The sequence below is a fragment of the Peromyscus maniculatus genome, chromosome 10 (genome assembly GCF_049852395.1).
Source record: "Peromyscus maniculatus bairdii isolate BWxNUB_F1_BW_parent chromosome 10, HU_Pman_BW_mat_3.1, whole genome shotgun sequence".
Lineage (NCBI taxonomy): Eukaryota > Metazoa > Chordata > Mammalia > Rodentia > Cricetidae > Peromyscus > Peromyscus maniculatus.
In genome coordinates, this window is record NC_134861.1 from 71852530 (window position 1) to 71867478 (window position 14949).

Genomic DNA, 14949 nt, shown 5'->3' on the forward strand with positions numbered 1-14949 from the left:
GTGATTGACTTTTATGGGGAAAATTGTCAGGAATTAATAGTTTCATGTGGTTCAACTTAACAGATTTGTGTTTAAAGTAGAGATGATTAATACTTGATTATAGGTTTTCTTTAGAAATATTCCAGAGTGCTGTGAGCTCTGTACTCATGAGTAGTGTTAGCACAGTACTCATGACCCTCATCTGTGTTCCTGCCCCATCTGTTTTAGCCCAGAGACAGCACCAGACAGCTTTACCTTTAGCCTGGCATGGGTCAGGGCATCCATAGATACATGTAGTTTTCCTTCTCCTTACAACATTCTCTGCAACTGACCCAGCGTCAGTGAATGTCACGGATTCTGCAAACCATGTAGTAGACTCTGAGTCCTGGAAGACCTAGACTCTTAACAGGTAGCCCTGAGGTAGATTGTAGGTCTTTTATTCCTGAGACACAGCTTTCAGAGCTCTGGTATTTCTTAGGTCTCCATGGAAGCTCTGGGAAACTCACTGGATCGACATCTAGTCTGAATAAACTGAGCGTTCAGAGCTCGGGCAATCGCCGGTCCCAGTCATCCTCCCTGCTGGACATGGGGAACATGTCTGCCTCTGACCTTGATGTGGCCGACAGAACCAAGTTTGATAAGGTAAAGTAACAGGAGATTCTTAGCACTGGCACTGTGGTTGCCTCAAGTGTTTTCAGAGATGCAGCCTCTTGGGACACCTTTTAAGTCATTATCGTGCCCTTCCAATTCTGAATGAATCTGAAAAAGGAAAAATCCCCATCAAAAAGGACAGCTAAAATAGGATTTATCAGTTAAGTAACCTAAGAGCTGCATTAACCTTTACTTGTTACAAATATGGCGTGCAAATCACACCTAAGCTGGTTGAGGGATGACGGAATCAAGAGGGAGGAACAGCTTCACTGCAGCTGTGACGCCTTGAGTCAGCGTCAGAGTTTGTCTTCCCCTTCCACATTTGAAGGGAGGAACTGTGAGGTTTCTTCCGGTCTGTTTCACCTTGGTATTTTATCACTCTATCAGTCTTGGGAGAGCTTGTCTTTGGCATATTGGAGGGTTCTAGACTTAGGAAATTATTCATCCTTTGGTATGTGTCCTTGCTGAAGAGGGAACTCAACATGGTGTCTGTTTAAGCATTCCATGTGGTTCTTTAATCCTTGGCTCATTGGTTTCCTTCAGATCTTTGAACAGGTACTGAGTGAACTGGAGCCGCTGTGTCTGGCAGAACAGGACTTCATAAGTAAATTTTTCAAACTACAGCAACATCAAAACATGTCTGCATCAATGGTATGGCTTCCATTTGTTTGGACAGTATTTATAGTCTGTAACATAACCTAACCTAGTTACTATTATTACATTTTCACAATTTCAGTATCCAAACAGAAAAGGAAAGATTTGCAATAAATCAATCTTAAGTATTCTTGTTACTCACAGAATACTCGAAATAGGAAGTAGTTTAGAATTTGGATTTTTAGTATTCCAGAATATCTTAAGCCAACATCCTCTAACTTTAACAAGAGAGGAAATGTCTGCATTTGTTCTGGAGAACATCATTCAAAAAGCAATTTTTGGGGGTAGGAGGTGGTTTGAGACAGGGTTTCTCTATGTAGCTCTGTAGCTCAGGCTGGTCTCGAACTCACAGAGATCCGCCTGCCTCTGCCTCCCAAGTGCTGCCATGTGCCACCACCGCCCAGCTTAAAAAAAAAAAAATAGCCATTTTAAGCAGGATGTGATATCTTGTGTCTAAAATTCAAGCACTTGAGAATCTAGGTGGAAGAATTGCATGAGTTCCAGGCCAGCCTGGGATACAGAATATAAGATCTAAAAAACCAGAAACCCTACCAATTTAATAATTTAGTGTTCCCAAAGAAAAATACAGCCTCAGAGATGATGCTTTACAGAGGGGAAGTGGGGGCATCAGCTTGAAGTCCGATCTTGCTTGTGGCCTTACAGGTAAACAGCTAGACACTGTAGCTGGTGCCCTAATCCTCAGTCACCTCTTCCATAATGTGAATACAGCAGTTCCTCCTCATACCATCAGGGCATAAGAGTAAGAGGATGAATGAGAGAATTTCTAGAATATTTTGAAGAACTCAAAACCATAATTCAGATGGGAGTCATCTCAAAAAGTTGTGCCTTGGGCAGCCAACATATACAAAGCTGTTATGAGATGAGTGAGAAATTCATTACTGTTGGGAGTCTGTTGTTCTCATAGTAGGAGTGTTGGGAGATTTGCTTGCTTGACTTCAGAAAGAGTTTATGACAGCATTTATATATTTATGTTTTTATTTGATTTGTATGCATGTCTCGTCTGCATGTATGTCTATGTCCCACGTGTGTGCATTAAGCAGGGAAGCCAGAAGAGGATGTAGGATGCTGGAAACTGGAGTTACAGGTGGTTGTGAGCTGTGATGGGGGGCTGGGAATCCAGCCTGGGTCCTGTGGAAGAGCAGCCAGTGCTCCTCACTGCTGAGCTGGCTTCCAGCCCCACTGCATTTTCTCAATGCTGAAGTGTTCGTTCTAAAGTTGTTGTTGGATGTTTTCCTTTTTTTTGGGTTTTGGGTTTTTTTGTGCTGAACTGCTTTACATCTGAGTACATGCCTGGCCTCATGCACTCTCTCTTCTTTTCACAACTACACCAGTGTACACATAGACAAAGAACTGTTTACCCTGTATTAATTCTTGGGGGAGGAGGATTCTAGAAACAGGCTGATGAGATGAGTAAGTGAATAAGGTGCTTGCTGAGCAAGCCTCATGACCTGAGTTCAATTCCAGGAGCCTACCCACGAGTAAGCTGAAAGGACAGACCCCGCCACATTGTCCTCGCCCTCCATGCACACACTGGCATTTTGTGCAAGCTCACTCACACATGCACGTGTACACACTGAAGTGATTGTTTCAAATCTAAGAACGCATTTCATGAGACTTTCTTAAAGAATGTATAATCTGTTGTCACCTTAGTAGTACTAAAGATATTACTATTTTCCATAAAGTGTTTTCTTGTAAGTGTTTTAAAACATAGCAGGCTTTTGGTACATAATTTGTCACTGTGCTGGTTTTCATTATATAAAGTTTATGACTGTTTTTGCAGACTGAAGCAGAAGACGTGGATGGTAGCTCATTATCACGACAGCATAGTTCTGGCTCACTGCTGCCTGTCTCATCTGAGTAAGTGTTTATTACTGTCTGTTGTTTGTTCTGGAAAAAATAAACTTTAATTGAGGGATAATGAAGTATTTCTCATGGAAACATCCACATGATTCTTGTACCCACACAGACCCGAGTGCTAGCCTAGTTGTGATGAAAACCCCTGATGAAAGCAAAGGGTTCATTTTGTCCCACAGTTAGAGTGGGGAGGTCAAGGCAGCAGGAACTTGAGCAGGTGGTCGTGTTCCATAGTTGTGAGCAAGAGGAGAGCAATGAGTGCCTGTGTTTAGCTCCCTTTCTCCTTTGTGTACAATCCAGCAGCCAGCCCAGGGATTGGTGCCACCCACAGTAGGCGGATCTTACCACCTCAGCTAACCTAATCGAGGTCATCCAGAAGCAATCTAGCATAGATAATCTCTCACAGATATACATGGAGGCTTGTCTCCTGGGTGATTCTAGAGTCTGTCAAGTTGACCATCAGCGCTAGTCATCACGTGTGCTCACTGTCCTGTTAGGGATATGTTATTGGTCCTCTTCTAGGCCTCATGAGTGAGCTCTTCTGTCTGGTGATCACAGATGGATCAGTCAGTGCTAGTGACTGCTGGTAGAAAATACTGGAGTTTTTAAAGATTAAAAAAAAAAAACATAGTTTAGTGCCCAGCTTTATAAATGAAGCAAACAATTGGCTGTTTTTACATTCAAAACTGCTATAGAATAGTTCATCATAGTTTGACGTTTTTAGTTGCAGTACCAGTTTTTAAGCTTTTTTTATATATAGTAAACTACAGTTATAGGTAGATTCATCTGAAGTTTATACTAATTATTTTTTCTTGCTTTCTGAACAGGAAAGATATGATTCGCCAAATGATGATCAAAATATTTCGTTGCATTGAACCAGAACTGAACAACTTAATTGCATTAGGAGACAAAATTGATAGCTTTAACTCCCTCTACATGTTAGTCAAAATGAGTCATCATGTGTGGACTGCACAAAATGTCGACCCTGCTTCTTTTCTAAGTACTACATTGGGAAATGTCTTGGTGACTGTGAAGAGGAACTTTGACAAATGCATTGTAAGTTGTAAAAATTAACTCAAGGACAAGTCACTATGCAGAATGGCTAATTATTTAATCTAGGGTCTAGTGTTCCTGACCCCCAAAGCTATGAAGTAGGGAGTTGGCACCAGCCCATTTGAGCAGAGTAAGTTAGAGGGTTTGGAGGGACAAGTAGAATCTGCAGCACACACATGGGGACAGCTTCTGCCCCAGTGACCCACTGGGTCCTGATGACTCATTTCCTGATCTGTGACCTGGGATTTAATGAAACAATTGAAAGGTATTTGGATTTATTATTTTTTTTATATATTCTAGTAAAATTTCTTTATTTTAATTGATAATTTAAATTATTGTAGTTCATTTTAATTAATAGGATGCAAAGTTTAATAATCACACTCCTGGGTGGGCATGGTGGCACATGCCTTTAGTCCCAGTAGTCAAAGGCAGAGACAGGTGGATACCTGCCTTGTCCCTGTCCTTCATGAATGGCAGAATGATATACTGATTCTACTTGGAATACAGACTTGAAGCTCAAAATCCCTGATTAAATCATCTTAGAAAGAAGTTCCATTCTTCTCCTTGCTTTTGTTTTCAGAAGACAGTGCAGTGTAGGATGTTTCTATCAGGAGAGGTGTTCTCCGCTCACCCTGTTGCAGTTCTAAGCAGCATCTGTAGTGCCTTCCTTGGTCATCGCGGGTGCCTTTGGTCATCACGTGTGCCTTTGGTCATCTGTGCTTTCTAAGTTGCTTGACTTTTCTCCCCTTGCTTTCTGCCTAACTTTAGAGTAACCAAATAAGGCAAATGGAAGAAGTCAAGATCTCAAAGAAGAGTAAAGTAGGAATTCTTCCATTTGTTGCTGAATTTGAAGAATTTGCTGGACTTGCAGAATCAATCTTCAAAAATGCTGAACGTCGTGGCGATCTGGACAAAGCCTACACCAAACTAATCAGAGGAGTGTTTGTTAATGGTGAATTTGTATGGTTTGTTCTAAAGAACGTTATGGCTCTTCTCTGGTTTCTGGGTAACTCTGACGCTGGGTGCAGGCGAGCTCACTGTTTTTAGTGGTCTGTAGTCTGAACCTGAGCATCTGTGGAGTGTGGAAACTGAGCAGCATGGAAGCTGCTAACCCCTCAGGAGCCACTCCTGTACCGGGCTCCTGGGCCTATCACTGTGCAGAACTGAAAGGCACTTTTCAAATGTAGAAAATGACCTTGTTTCGTTTGCATTTTAATAAGGGTCTTCTGGGCGCTGGGCAAGGATGTCTGTAGTGCTTACAAGTCAGTTCGCTGAAGCTTCATTTTTTTTTTAATCTGTAACACAGGGAGATTAGCTGTGTGCTGGCCTGTGTGAAAGCCCACTCAGTTAGGGACTTTTTTTGGATGTGTTATTTAATTTGAAATTGTCTGATAACTTACACTCAATGATTTCAAAAGCAAAAATTGAACAGGAAGTTGAATCATGTCGTATTGCATATAACACTTTGTTGTGAAAGGAAAGGGAGAGGGTGTGGAAAAGTTTGTAAGTAGAAACATTAAATGTTACAAATAATCTTTCCCTTGATTTAAAAGTATTTTCTAGTTTTTGTGAGTGCATATGAGCATATTTTATTTTAGAATCAGATAAAACAAACAAAATGTATATGGTTTTGTAAGTGACATTCTTTAGTGCACTTTTCCATACACTGGAAGCTGCTTAACTCCGAAATCCTGTTATCTTTCCTTATTCAGTAATATAGATTTCTGTCTCATTTTTTTCTGTTGCTTTGATAAAATACTCTGATAAAAAAGCAGCTTAAAGATTAATTTGCGTCACAGTTGAAGGTACAGTGCAAAGCTGGAAGCAGTTGGTCACATACACCCATAGTCCGAAGAAGGTAGCACCGAGTGCATGCATGTTAGTGTTTGCTTTCTCTGGCTTACACAGTCCAAGATCCCCTTCCTAGGGAATGGCACCACCTACAATGGGTAGGTCTTCACACCCCGATTAATGTAACCAAGAATCACCCACAGCCATGTCCCAAGGCTCATATCATTCTAGATTCTGCCAAGCTGACTGTATTAACCATTATAATAACTACAATTATTTTAATGACTACGTGGTCTTCTGTTATTACTGTTTACTTACTGAATATGCTGTTAGTATGTTTTAGTTTGTTTCCAGCTGGAAATGAAATTGGTGGTTCAAAGGTTTATGTGTATATTAAGGTTTTGCCAAATTACAGTGCAGAGAGCTTATACCAGTTTAGTGCTCTGAGCATTTGGTGAAAATTTCCATTGCTCTGCATGCTCTACAACTGCTAGGTATTACTCCCTATTGTCAGTCTCTATCCCTTGCCAGACCAGTCGGCTGGCTCTAAATGATCTAATTTCATTGTACTTTGTGGTTTTGCTCCTGGTGTCCTTGTAGGAGTTTTCAAATTTTGTGTCACCTTTTTCTTTCAGCTCTTGTGTTGAAGTCATTCTTTAGAAGGCCGTGCTATCACAAACCTTTATTTTTAGCTAGACATATTTTTGTTGATGCTTGTGTTCCTGTTACTGCTTTTTACATTTAAGTAATTGATCATTTTAGAATGTAGCCATGATGTTGATCATCTGGCTGCCCTAACGTACCAGCTATAATTCATAATTCCTCCACTGATTTGAAAAGTCACCTTTAGTCCATACTGCATTTCCAGGTGTGTGGGGTATTATCTGAAGAAGATTGTCCCGGGGGCTCTGAAGACCTTGCAGGACAGAGTAGTGTATTTAGTACTGAATGGTTTGACTCATATCAGAAGGTGTTCTTTGTTTTTCTGCTTCAATTTTAGTGGAGAAAGTAGCACATGAAAGCCAGAAGACCCCCAGGGATGTCGTTATGATGGAAAACTTCCACCATATTTTTGCAACTCTGTCTCGTTTGAAAATCTCATGTCTAGAAGCTGAGAAAAAAGAAGCCAAGCAGAAGTACACTGATCACCTTCAGTCTTACGTCATTTACTCTTTAGGACAGCCTCTTGAAAAACTAAACGTAAATATATTTTCATTTGGTCTTTTCCTGCTTTTGAATCCAATAACGTACAGATGTTCTGTGTCCTGGCACAGAAGGAGGATGAAAGACTTAGTTGTTGAGGCTGCCAGCGTGCCAGGCATTAATAGATGTTCTATGTATGTAGTTTCTTCTAATTCGTATAAACAGTGATGCAACCAGGTGTGGAAGCCACTCTGCCTGGATTATAATCCTCACTGCCTGGAAAGCTGAAACAAGAGGATTGTATGTATGTTCAGTGCCTGCATGGACAACTTAGCAGAGCTCCCTCAAAGTAAATAGTACATAAATTGAACAGTGATATGAGCTAAGATACTGTTATCCCATTTTACAAATTCAGAAACAAAATCAACTTGAGGGTGAAACTTGACTGAGCTTTTCCCATTGTTTTCTTCATAAATGGCCAACTTTTACATAGTTCAGGGGACGATTTCAAAAACTTTATCAAGATAAAAAAAAGGGTCAGGCATGGTGGATTGAAGGCCAGCCTGGTCTACAGAGTGAGTGCTAGAATAGCCAGGACTACACAGAGAAACCCTGTCTTGAGAAAAGAAAGGAAAAAAGGAAGAGAGGAAGAAAGGGAAGAAAGGAAGAGAGGAAGAAAGGGAAGAAAGGAAGAGAGGAAGGAAGGAAGGGACTGGAGTGAAGATTCGGGGTAAAGTGTTTGCTGAGTTTCTAATGTCCTCGTAAAAGCACGCTGTAACCCCAGCGTGAGCACATGGAGACGGGCAAATCCCAAGTCCTCGCTGGCCAACAAATGTAGCCTAAACAGTGAGTTCCAGGCTCTGTGAGAGATCTTGCTTCAAAAAATAAGGTGGAGAAGCAATTGAGGAAGACATCCTGGCCTCCACACCTACCCACATACGTCACACACAAGATTAATTTTATATATATATATATATATATATATATATATATATATATATAAAATGTTGCCTTTCTTTTCTTTCCTGACTTGAGTCATTTCCCTGAGCAAATGATAAATAATAAAATCAAGAAGTGGTTGTTTTACCAGGTATAATGATTCGTGTTTGTAATCCCATCCCAACTTGCAGGAAGCTAAAAGAGAGACAGGAAACCCCGAGTCTATAAACATATTAAATGGAAAATGCAGCATATGAGATTGTAGTTTTGTACACTCACATTAAAGAAATAGAAGGAAATCCAGAGTGTCAACAACAGTTACTCCTGAGTAGTATGGTAATAGATGATTATTATTTTAGTACCGAATGGTTTGACTCATATCAGAAGGTGTTCTTCGTTTTTCTGCTTCGATTTTAGTGGAGAAAGTAGCTTCCGTGCACTTACATCCTTTAAACCTGGTTTTTAAAAGGTTCAGGTGATAATATAAGAAGCTCTTAGCTTAGCCATTACTGGTTTTCCTTTCCTTGAAGCATTTCTTTGAAGGCGTTGAAGCTCGAGTAGCCCAGGGCATACGGGAGGAGGAAGTGAGCTACCAGCTTGCGTTCAACAAGCAAGAGCTTCGCAAAGTTATTAAAGAATATCCTGGCAAGGAGGTGAAGAAGGGCCTTGATAACCTCTACAAGAAGGTTGACAAGCATTTATGTGAAGAGGAGAACTTACTGCAGGTATGCACATCCCTGGCTTCAGACCTGGGCTTCTCTCCACACGTGCTGCACATGCTCCATTTTTAGTGCCTAGAAGAGTTCCATAGCCCAGTGTGGGGTGCACGCCTGCAGTCCCAGCATTTGGGACACTGAGGCACAAGGACCAAGAGATCAGGGTCATCCTAGGCTGCATGGTGAGCTTAAGGCCACCCTGAGCTACACCCTGCCTCAAAAAAGGGAAACAAAAGGAGAAGACAGGCCAGGGTGGAGATTGTAAGGCAGACAGGAGTCCTTGTGTAACTCCTTCTGTTTCAGTGTTGGTGTTTTTCGAAGGTGAGGCATTGCTTCTCTGTTTGACTGGGGTTTGTCTCATTGTTTTTGGATTGCAGGTGACTGTAAACGCAGTATTGCTTACTATGGTGCAGGGACTCTGAGTCGGGGATGGAGCTAGAAATGGATCTCTAATCTGGATCCAGATGAGGGATGAGGCTGTGCAATGTAGGGCGCGTTACTTGACTGCTGAGCTTCAACTTTCCTTATCCCAAAACTGATGCCTCTCTCGTGGGCTCCGCTGTTTTATAGATAAGAGGAATGAGTGCTTGAGAGGCGGAGTAACATGGCAGCAAGCCTCGTTCAAGTGCAGTGGGGCAAGATTTGAACAAACTGAAGCTGTATGCTTTATAAACTATGCCAAAAGACCCAGAGGTGGAGATTAACTCTAGCTTCAGCATCATAGGAACGGCCACCCACTTCCCAGGGGAAAACAGCGTGCTAATGAGTGGCAAGTGTGGTGCTCAGTGGAGGAAACGGCACAGCCAAGGGATGAAAAGCAAAGGGTGTAATAAAGACGGGAGGTAGTGACTGGTCTGCCATCGACAGGAATGGAGGCTTGAGGAGGCCACGAGAGAAACCCCGGAAGAGTTTGACATTCCCTCGGGTGACATGCTGGGATCTGATCATAGTTCCCACCCTCACCTGGTCCTCAGGAGACTTCAGTTACTTAGTGCTGACACAGAGTGAACCTTGATGAATTTAAGCCCTTGTATCATTATGTGTCTGGAATTGTGTCTTTAAGTTACCCCATGTCCGACTCCATGATGAGGTGGTTAATCACATAGGGGGAGGTAGTGAGCTTGGATCGTCTGGAGACCTCCCCAGTATCAAGCAGTGGTTATGCCATCAATTTTAAATAAGGAAAAGTGGATCTTTGTCTGAAACGGAGCTGAAGTGTTAAGTATTGCACTTCCTGAATGGTGGTCCTCGTTCCACACATAATTGTGCAGAGCTGCATCTGTGTGGATATTAAGTTTGTGAGATAACAGCTAAAACATGATGGGTGCTTGCTCATGGCAGACCTGTCCTAAGTCCTCTGCTTTATTCCCTGGGTTAACTTAGGAGGAAAGAGTGCTGTTATCCACAGCTTGTTTACAGATACCAACTTGAGGAGGCCCACAGGGCCAATGGCATATAGTGGAGGTCACCAATCTTTTTAAGTAGAAGGACTGAGGGTACTATCTTCAGAATGCATGTTCTTAACTACCAGGTTCTTAGATTCTCTCTGTAATCTCTTCTCCGTGTGTGATACTGTAACCCTTCCCCTCACAGTTCTCTGGCCTTCCCTTCCTGTTTGCGATAGGTGGTGTGGCACTCTATGCAAGATGAGTTTATCCGCCAGTACAAGCACTTCGAGGGCTTGATCGCGCGCTGCTATCCTGGGTCCGGAGTTACGATGGAATTCACTATTCAGGACATTCTGGACTATTGCTCCAGCATTGCACAGTCCCACTAAATGAGCCTCATGAAGGAGAAAAAAGAAGCGAACACACACTCTCAGTACACCAGCACTACAGAGAACAATGAAGCATTTGAGAAGCCGGACTCAGACCTTTGTGTGTTAGGAAGTGTCTGATAACTGCGTGGTGCTCTGCTCCGGGAACTTAGGTGCAGAGCGGTACCTGGGGGTTCGTTTTCTTTGACCTCCAGGTGAGGTACGCACTTAAGCATTTATCTCATCATGAAATGCCTTCGGCACTTGTCAGTGACAGGGAGGCCATTTCCCTTAATTGCCAGCCTGTGAGTTGCTGTTCTGAGTGGAACGGTCGGAGCAGGCCAGCACTCAGGCTCACTGGTTGCTAACCAATCACGGAACTCTGAGAGCATTGTACAGTATTGTTTGTCATTGTCTAACAAGTGTGCATATGGGTGAGGGGGCTGAGAGGGTACTCAGTTACCAGCCTGGGTTTTAAGGGGTATGTGGCGCTGTATATTAAAAACAGTTTTTAAGTTGATATTTGGAAATAGTCTTTGGTTTTATATATCGTGCATATAAAAACAAACTTACAGAATCTGTGTATCAAAATTAATTGTGAGGCCTTATACCAAAGAATACTTAGAATTCTAACAATAAGAAAGTTAATAGAATAATGAGAAAAAAAGTCATTTGTCATAGCTTCAGAGATGGTTTGTATTTAGGACTGACTATTGAAATGTGTACTATAGGCTGAGCAACCGAATGTCCGTCAGCAGTAGAGCAGATGACTAACTATGTTCACTTCGTGGGACAGTGATACCAGAATGAAAATGTAGATAAAGGCCAGGAAAATACTGTCAGGTGACAAAAGGCATCACCAGGAACATCCATCTGTGCTGGGATTCTTTTAATATAAAACTTGAAAAACAAATTAAGCCCTTGTGGTTTGGGGTTCCAAGTGGAAAAGCAGGGGATAACTGCAAAATAATGAGTGTGAATCTGGGAGGGACATGGAGGATTAAAAAGTCATGTGGTCACACATGCCTGTCATCCTAGCACTTAAGAGGCTGAGACAGGAGGATTGCTGAAAGTTCATGGCCAGCCTGAGCTGCATAACAAGTACCAGGCCAGCCGGGATTGGATAACACAGCCTCAGATAACTGGGTGGGGTGAGGGGGTCCACATGGTAAGGCACACAGACTTCATTGTATTGTGGTATTATTTACACACATGCATACACACACACACACACACACACACACACACACACGCATACACACACACACACACACACGTATATCCACTTGTACCCTGTGGGTGTTCTGTCAGTTCAGCATTTACATTTCTAAACTCAAATTCATTTGTGTGTATATATACATACATACTTAGTAATACAAAACGTGGACTTTTAAGGATTAAAAATTTAGAACAGAGAGATGCAGTGATTTGTTATTAGTTAATAGAAATGAAGTTCCATACATGAAACTCTCTGAGTGCTGGACTTGCTTTCTCTACTGGTAGCAGATGATAGGATGGATAGATAGATAGATAGATAGATAGATAGATAGATAGATAGATAGATAGATAGATAGAGATATACATTGATAAATATTTGTACTATAATACATCTAAAGACCAAGTATATCTAAACCATATGAATGGATGAAGGCTAATTTTAACTGGTTGTCTGGCTCTTCTCTAGGTAAAAGCTCCCATTCCCTGTTTTTCCAGACCTTATAGAACAATACTATTATTTACTAGAAAGAAGAAAGTAGAACTTTTAAGCATGTACCTAAAAAATCATGAGAGAATTCTTGTATGTGGATGAAAAATAGCTGAGGACATTATTACATTATTATTATTTTTTTATTTTAAGATTCATTTATTTATTATGTATGCAGCATGTATGACTGCAGGCCAGAAGAGGGCACCAGATCTCATTACAGATGGTTGTGAGCCACCATGTGGTTGCTGGGAATTGAACTCAGGACCTCTGGAAGAGCAGTCTGTGCTCTTAACCTCTGAGTCATCTCTCCAGCCCCATTACATTATTATTTATTGCATTATTAATACATAATATCACAGTGACATGAACAAAGAGATTATCTGTCCTTTGCTTTAGATCCTGGGTACCAGTGCCTCTCAGAATTTAGTATCCTTGTGGAGCACCTAGCCAGCATGATGAACTGGGCTTTGCATAGTCCAGGTCTGCAGTTTGAACAGTCTCTAAGCCGTTCCAGTACTGCTGTCGTGCTGCCCACAGTCAGGTGCAAAGTGTCACAGAGCAGTCACATCCTTCCTCTGAACAAGTCAGGACTATGTGCCGTTTCTCCCTCGGGACAGCTGGCTTTTGTACCAGCAGTTTAAGCAAGGTCCACTAGTTATTGTCAGTATACTTGTGCTAATAGTGCTCACTTACCTAAATTTCTGAGTGATATACTTCTAAGTGTTATTTGGGGCAATCCTCCTTTTTAAGAGAGGAGTCGGAAAATGGTGGGGTGGGCGGAACAGGACAGAGGGACACGTGGACATAGGAGGTGCTAGAGGCAACAGACTTAACAGACAAGAAGCAATACCAATCTGTGAGCAGTAGAAATGTTGGAGGAGGCAGCTCCAGACCATCGCAGCTGGCATCCCTGCCCATCTGGACTTTGTACAATGTGGCATCTAGAAGGTGGGTCTCTTTGCTAATTGCCTGGAGGAACAAGTAATGAGGAAGAACCTGGGAAATCGATGGGTTGTGCTCTGTCTGCATTTTGTACTAGTCTCCATTTAATTCCCAACAGCTTTTACTGGTCCCTTTCATTTCACTGCCCTGTTCTCATGAGCACCTGTTGTCATCCCTCGTGACACTTGTCATTTTGAGACATGTTGACTTGGGGGTTTTGCTGTTTACTTGTCTCCTGGTTCATCACCAGCTTGGTATCAAGGGTCAAGGCTGCCCCACGGAATCATTATCTGTAGCACTTAACTGCTTATTGGGTCCTGAGTTTAAAAGTGAAAGGTGTGCCGGGCGATGGTGGCGCACGCCTTTAATCCCAGCACTCGGGAGGCAGAGCCAGGCGGATCGCTGTGAGTTCGAGGCCAGCCTGGGCTACCAAGTGAGCTCCAGGAAAGGCGCAAAGCTACACAGAGAAACCCTGTCTCGAAAAACCAAAAAAAAAAAAAAAAAAAAAAAAAAAAGTGAAAGGTAAACAGACACTCGTTCATGGAAGGGGAAAAGCAGGAGTGTCCTTCATAGAGTGCAGTGGTAGACACAGCCACAATCTCCACTGAGGTTCCGGGTGGCGGTAAGTCCAGTGCTTAGTGTGCCACCTTGCTTTAAGTGTGCACATTGAGCACTGTGGGCAGTGGTCCACTCGTGCTGGGAATCCTTGTAAGGAAATTACCCTCAAGGACAAGAAAATGTGCCCTGCACGTAGTTCTTAACCTATCCAGCAACCAGTGGATTCTATGGTTGACTCAGGCTGGCCTGCCTGTTAGAACCACCGGGGAGATTTGTGAAGCATCCAGCTCCATCTTCAGACAGTGTTTCCCTGGCTGGGCGGTGGAGTACAAACTGGCATTTTTTAAACATTTGCCCATGATTTTCATATGTAGCAGGTTGAGAGCCAATGGTTTGTGCCAATCGTGATTATTACATTTGTTGGGCATTTTTCTACCCCAGGCAATGGAGAGGTCTATTAGTGAAGACTGGGCAGCCCCAGACCCTGTCTCTAGAAGGATTTACAGAGGTATATGTAGACAGGCCCTCTTCCAATGAGCACATATCTGAATTTTACAGGAGACATCATTCATTTGAGATCCTCCTTGGATTTGATTCATCCTAAGAACTAAGGTTCCTCTGCTGTCTCTTAGGCTCTCCTATCTTTTAAATGATTCCTTGCCCCTTAGCCTCGGATTTGGTGCTGTACCCAGTTCTTCTGCTGTGTGAAAAGTTGTATTTCCCTTCACTGGGAATCTAAAACTTGAGTTACTAGAAAGAGCTAAACTGTCCTCCCGTTTTTACCACAGTGGGTGCTTTCCAGGTCCCGGGGGAAATACTCATGTGCTACTCTCCACAAAGACTGGACACATGACTAATAATCAGGACAAGGCAAACTGTCCACTGCTCACCAGGGACCTCATCTTGAGCAGAATGGCACTGGGTGGAAGGGATATATGTTGTGGTCACATATTGTGTACCCTAGTAAATTTGCCTGAAGATCAGAGAACAGAACAAGCCACTAGATTAAACACAGATGCCAGGCAGGGGTGGCACACACCTTTAATCCCAGTACTTAGGAGTCATGCACCTTTAGCACTCGGGATCCATTTGGATCTCTGTGAGTTCAAAGCCACCCTGTACTACTTGAGATTGACTTAGTCTAGGAGAGGAACAGAGCCAGGCAGTGGTGGCACACGCCTTTA

General features: G+C 42.5%; 1 protein-coding gene across 7 annotated transcripts in view; it reads left to right on the forward strand.

Moving 5' to 3' along the window:
- Positions 1 to 11077, forward strand: part of Exoc1 (exocyst complex component 1) — a 45077-nt gene extending 34000 nt beyond the window's left edge. For all 7 annotated transcript variants that reach the window (XM_006979738.4, XM_006979740.4, XM_006979737.4 and 4 more), the window contains 8 exons: positions 458 to 621; positions 1174 to 1281; positions 3086 to 3162; positions 3987 to 4215; positions 4981 to 5164; positions 7004 to 7203; positions 8616 to 8810; positions 10426 to 11077. In XM_006979738.4, the coding sequence (XP_006979800.1) occupies positions 458 to 621; positions 1174 to 1281; positions 3086 to 3162; positions 3987 to 4215; positions 4981 to 5164; positions 7004 to 7203; positions 8616 to 8810; positions 10426 to 10578 (1310 nt within the window). In that variant the 3' untranslated portion in view covers positions 10579 to 11077. The remainder of the gene's footprint in view (positions 1 to 457; positions 622 to 1173; positions 1282 to 3085; positions 3163 to 3986; positions 4216 to 4980; positions 5165 to 7003; positions 7204 to 8615; positions 8811 to 10425) is intronic.
- Positions 11078 to 14949: the final 3872 nt, after the last annotated feature.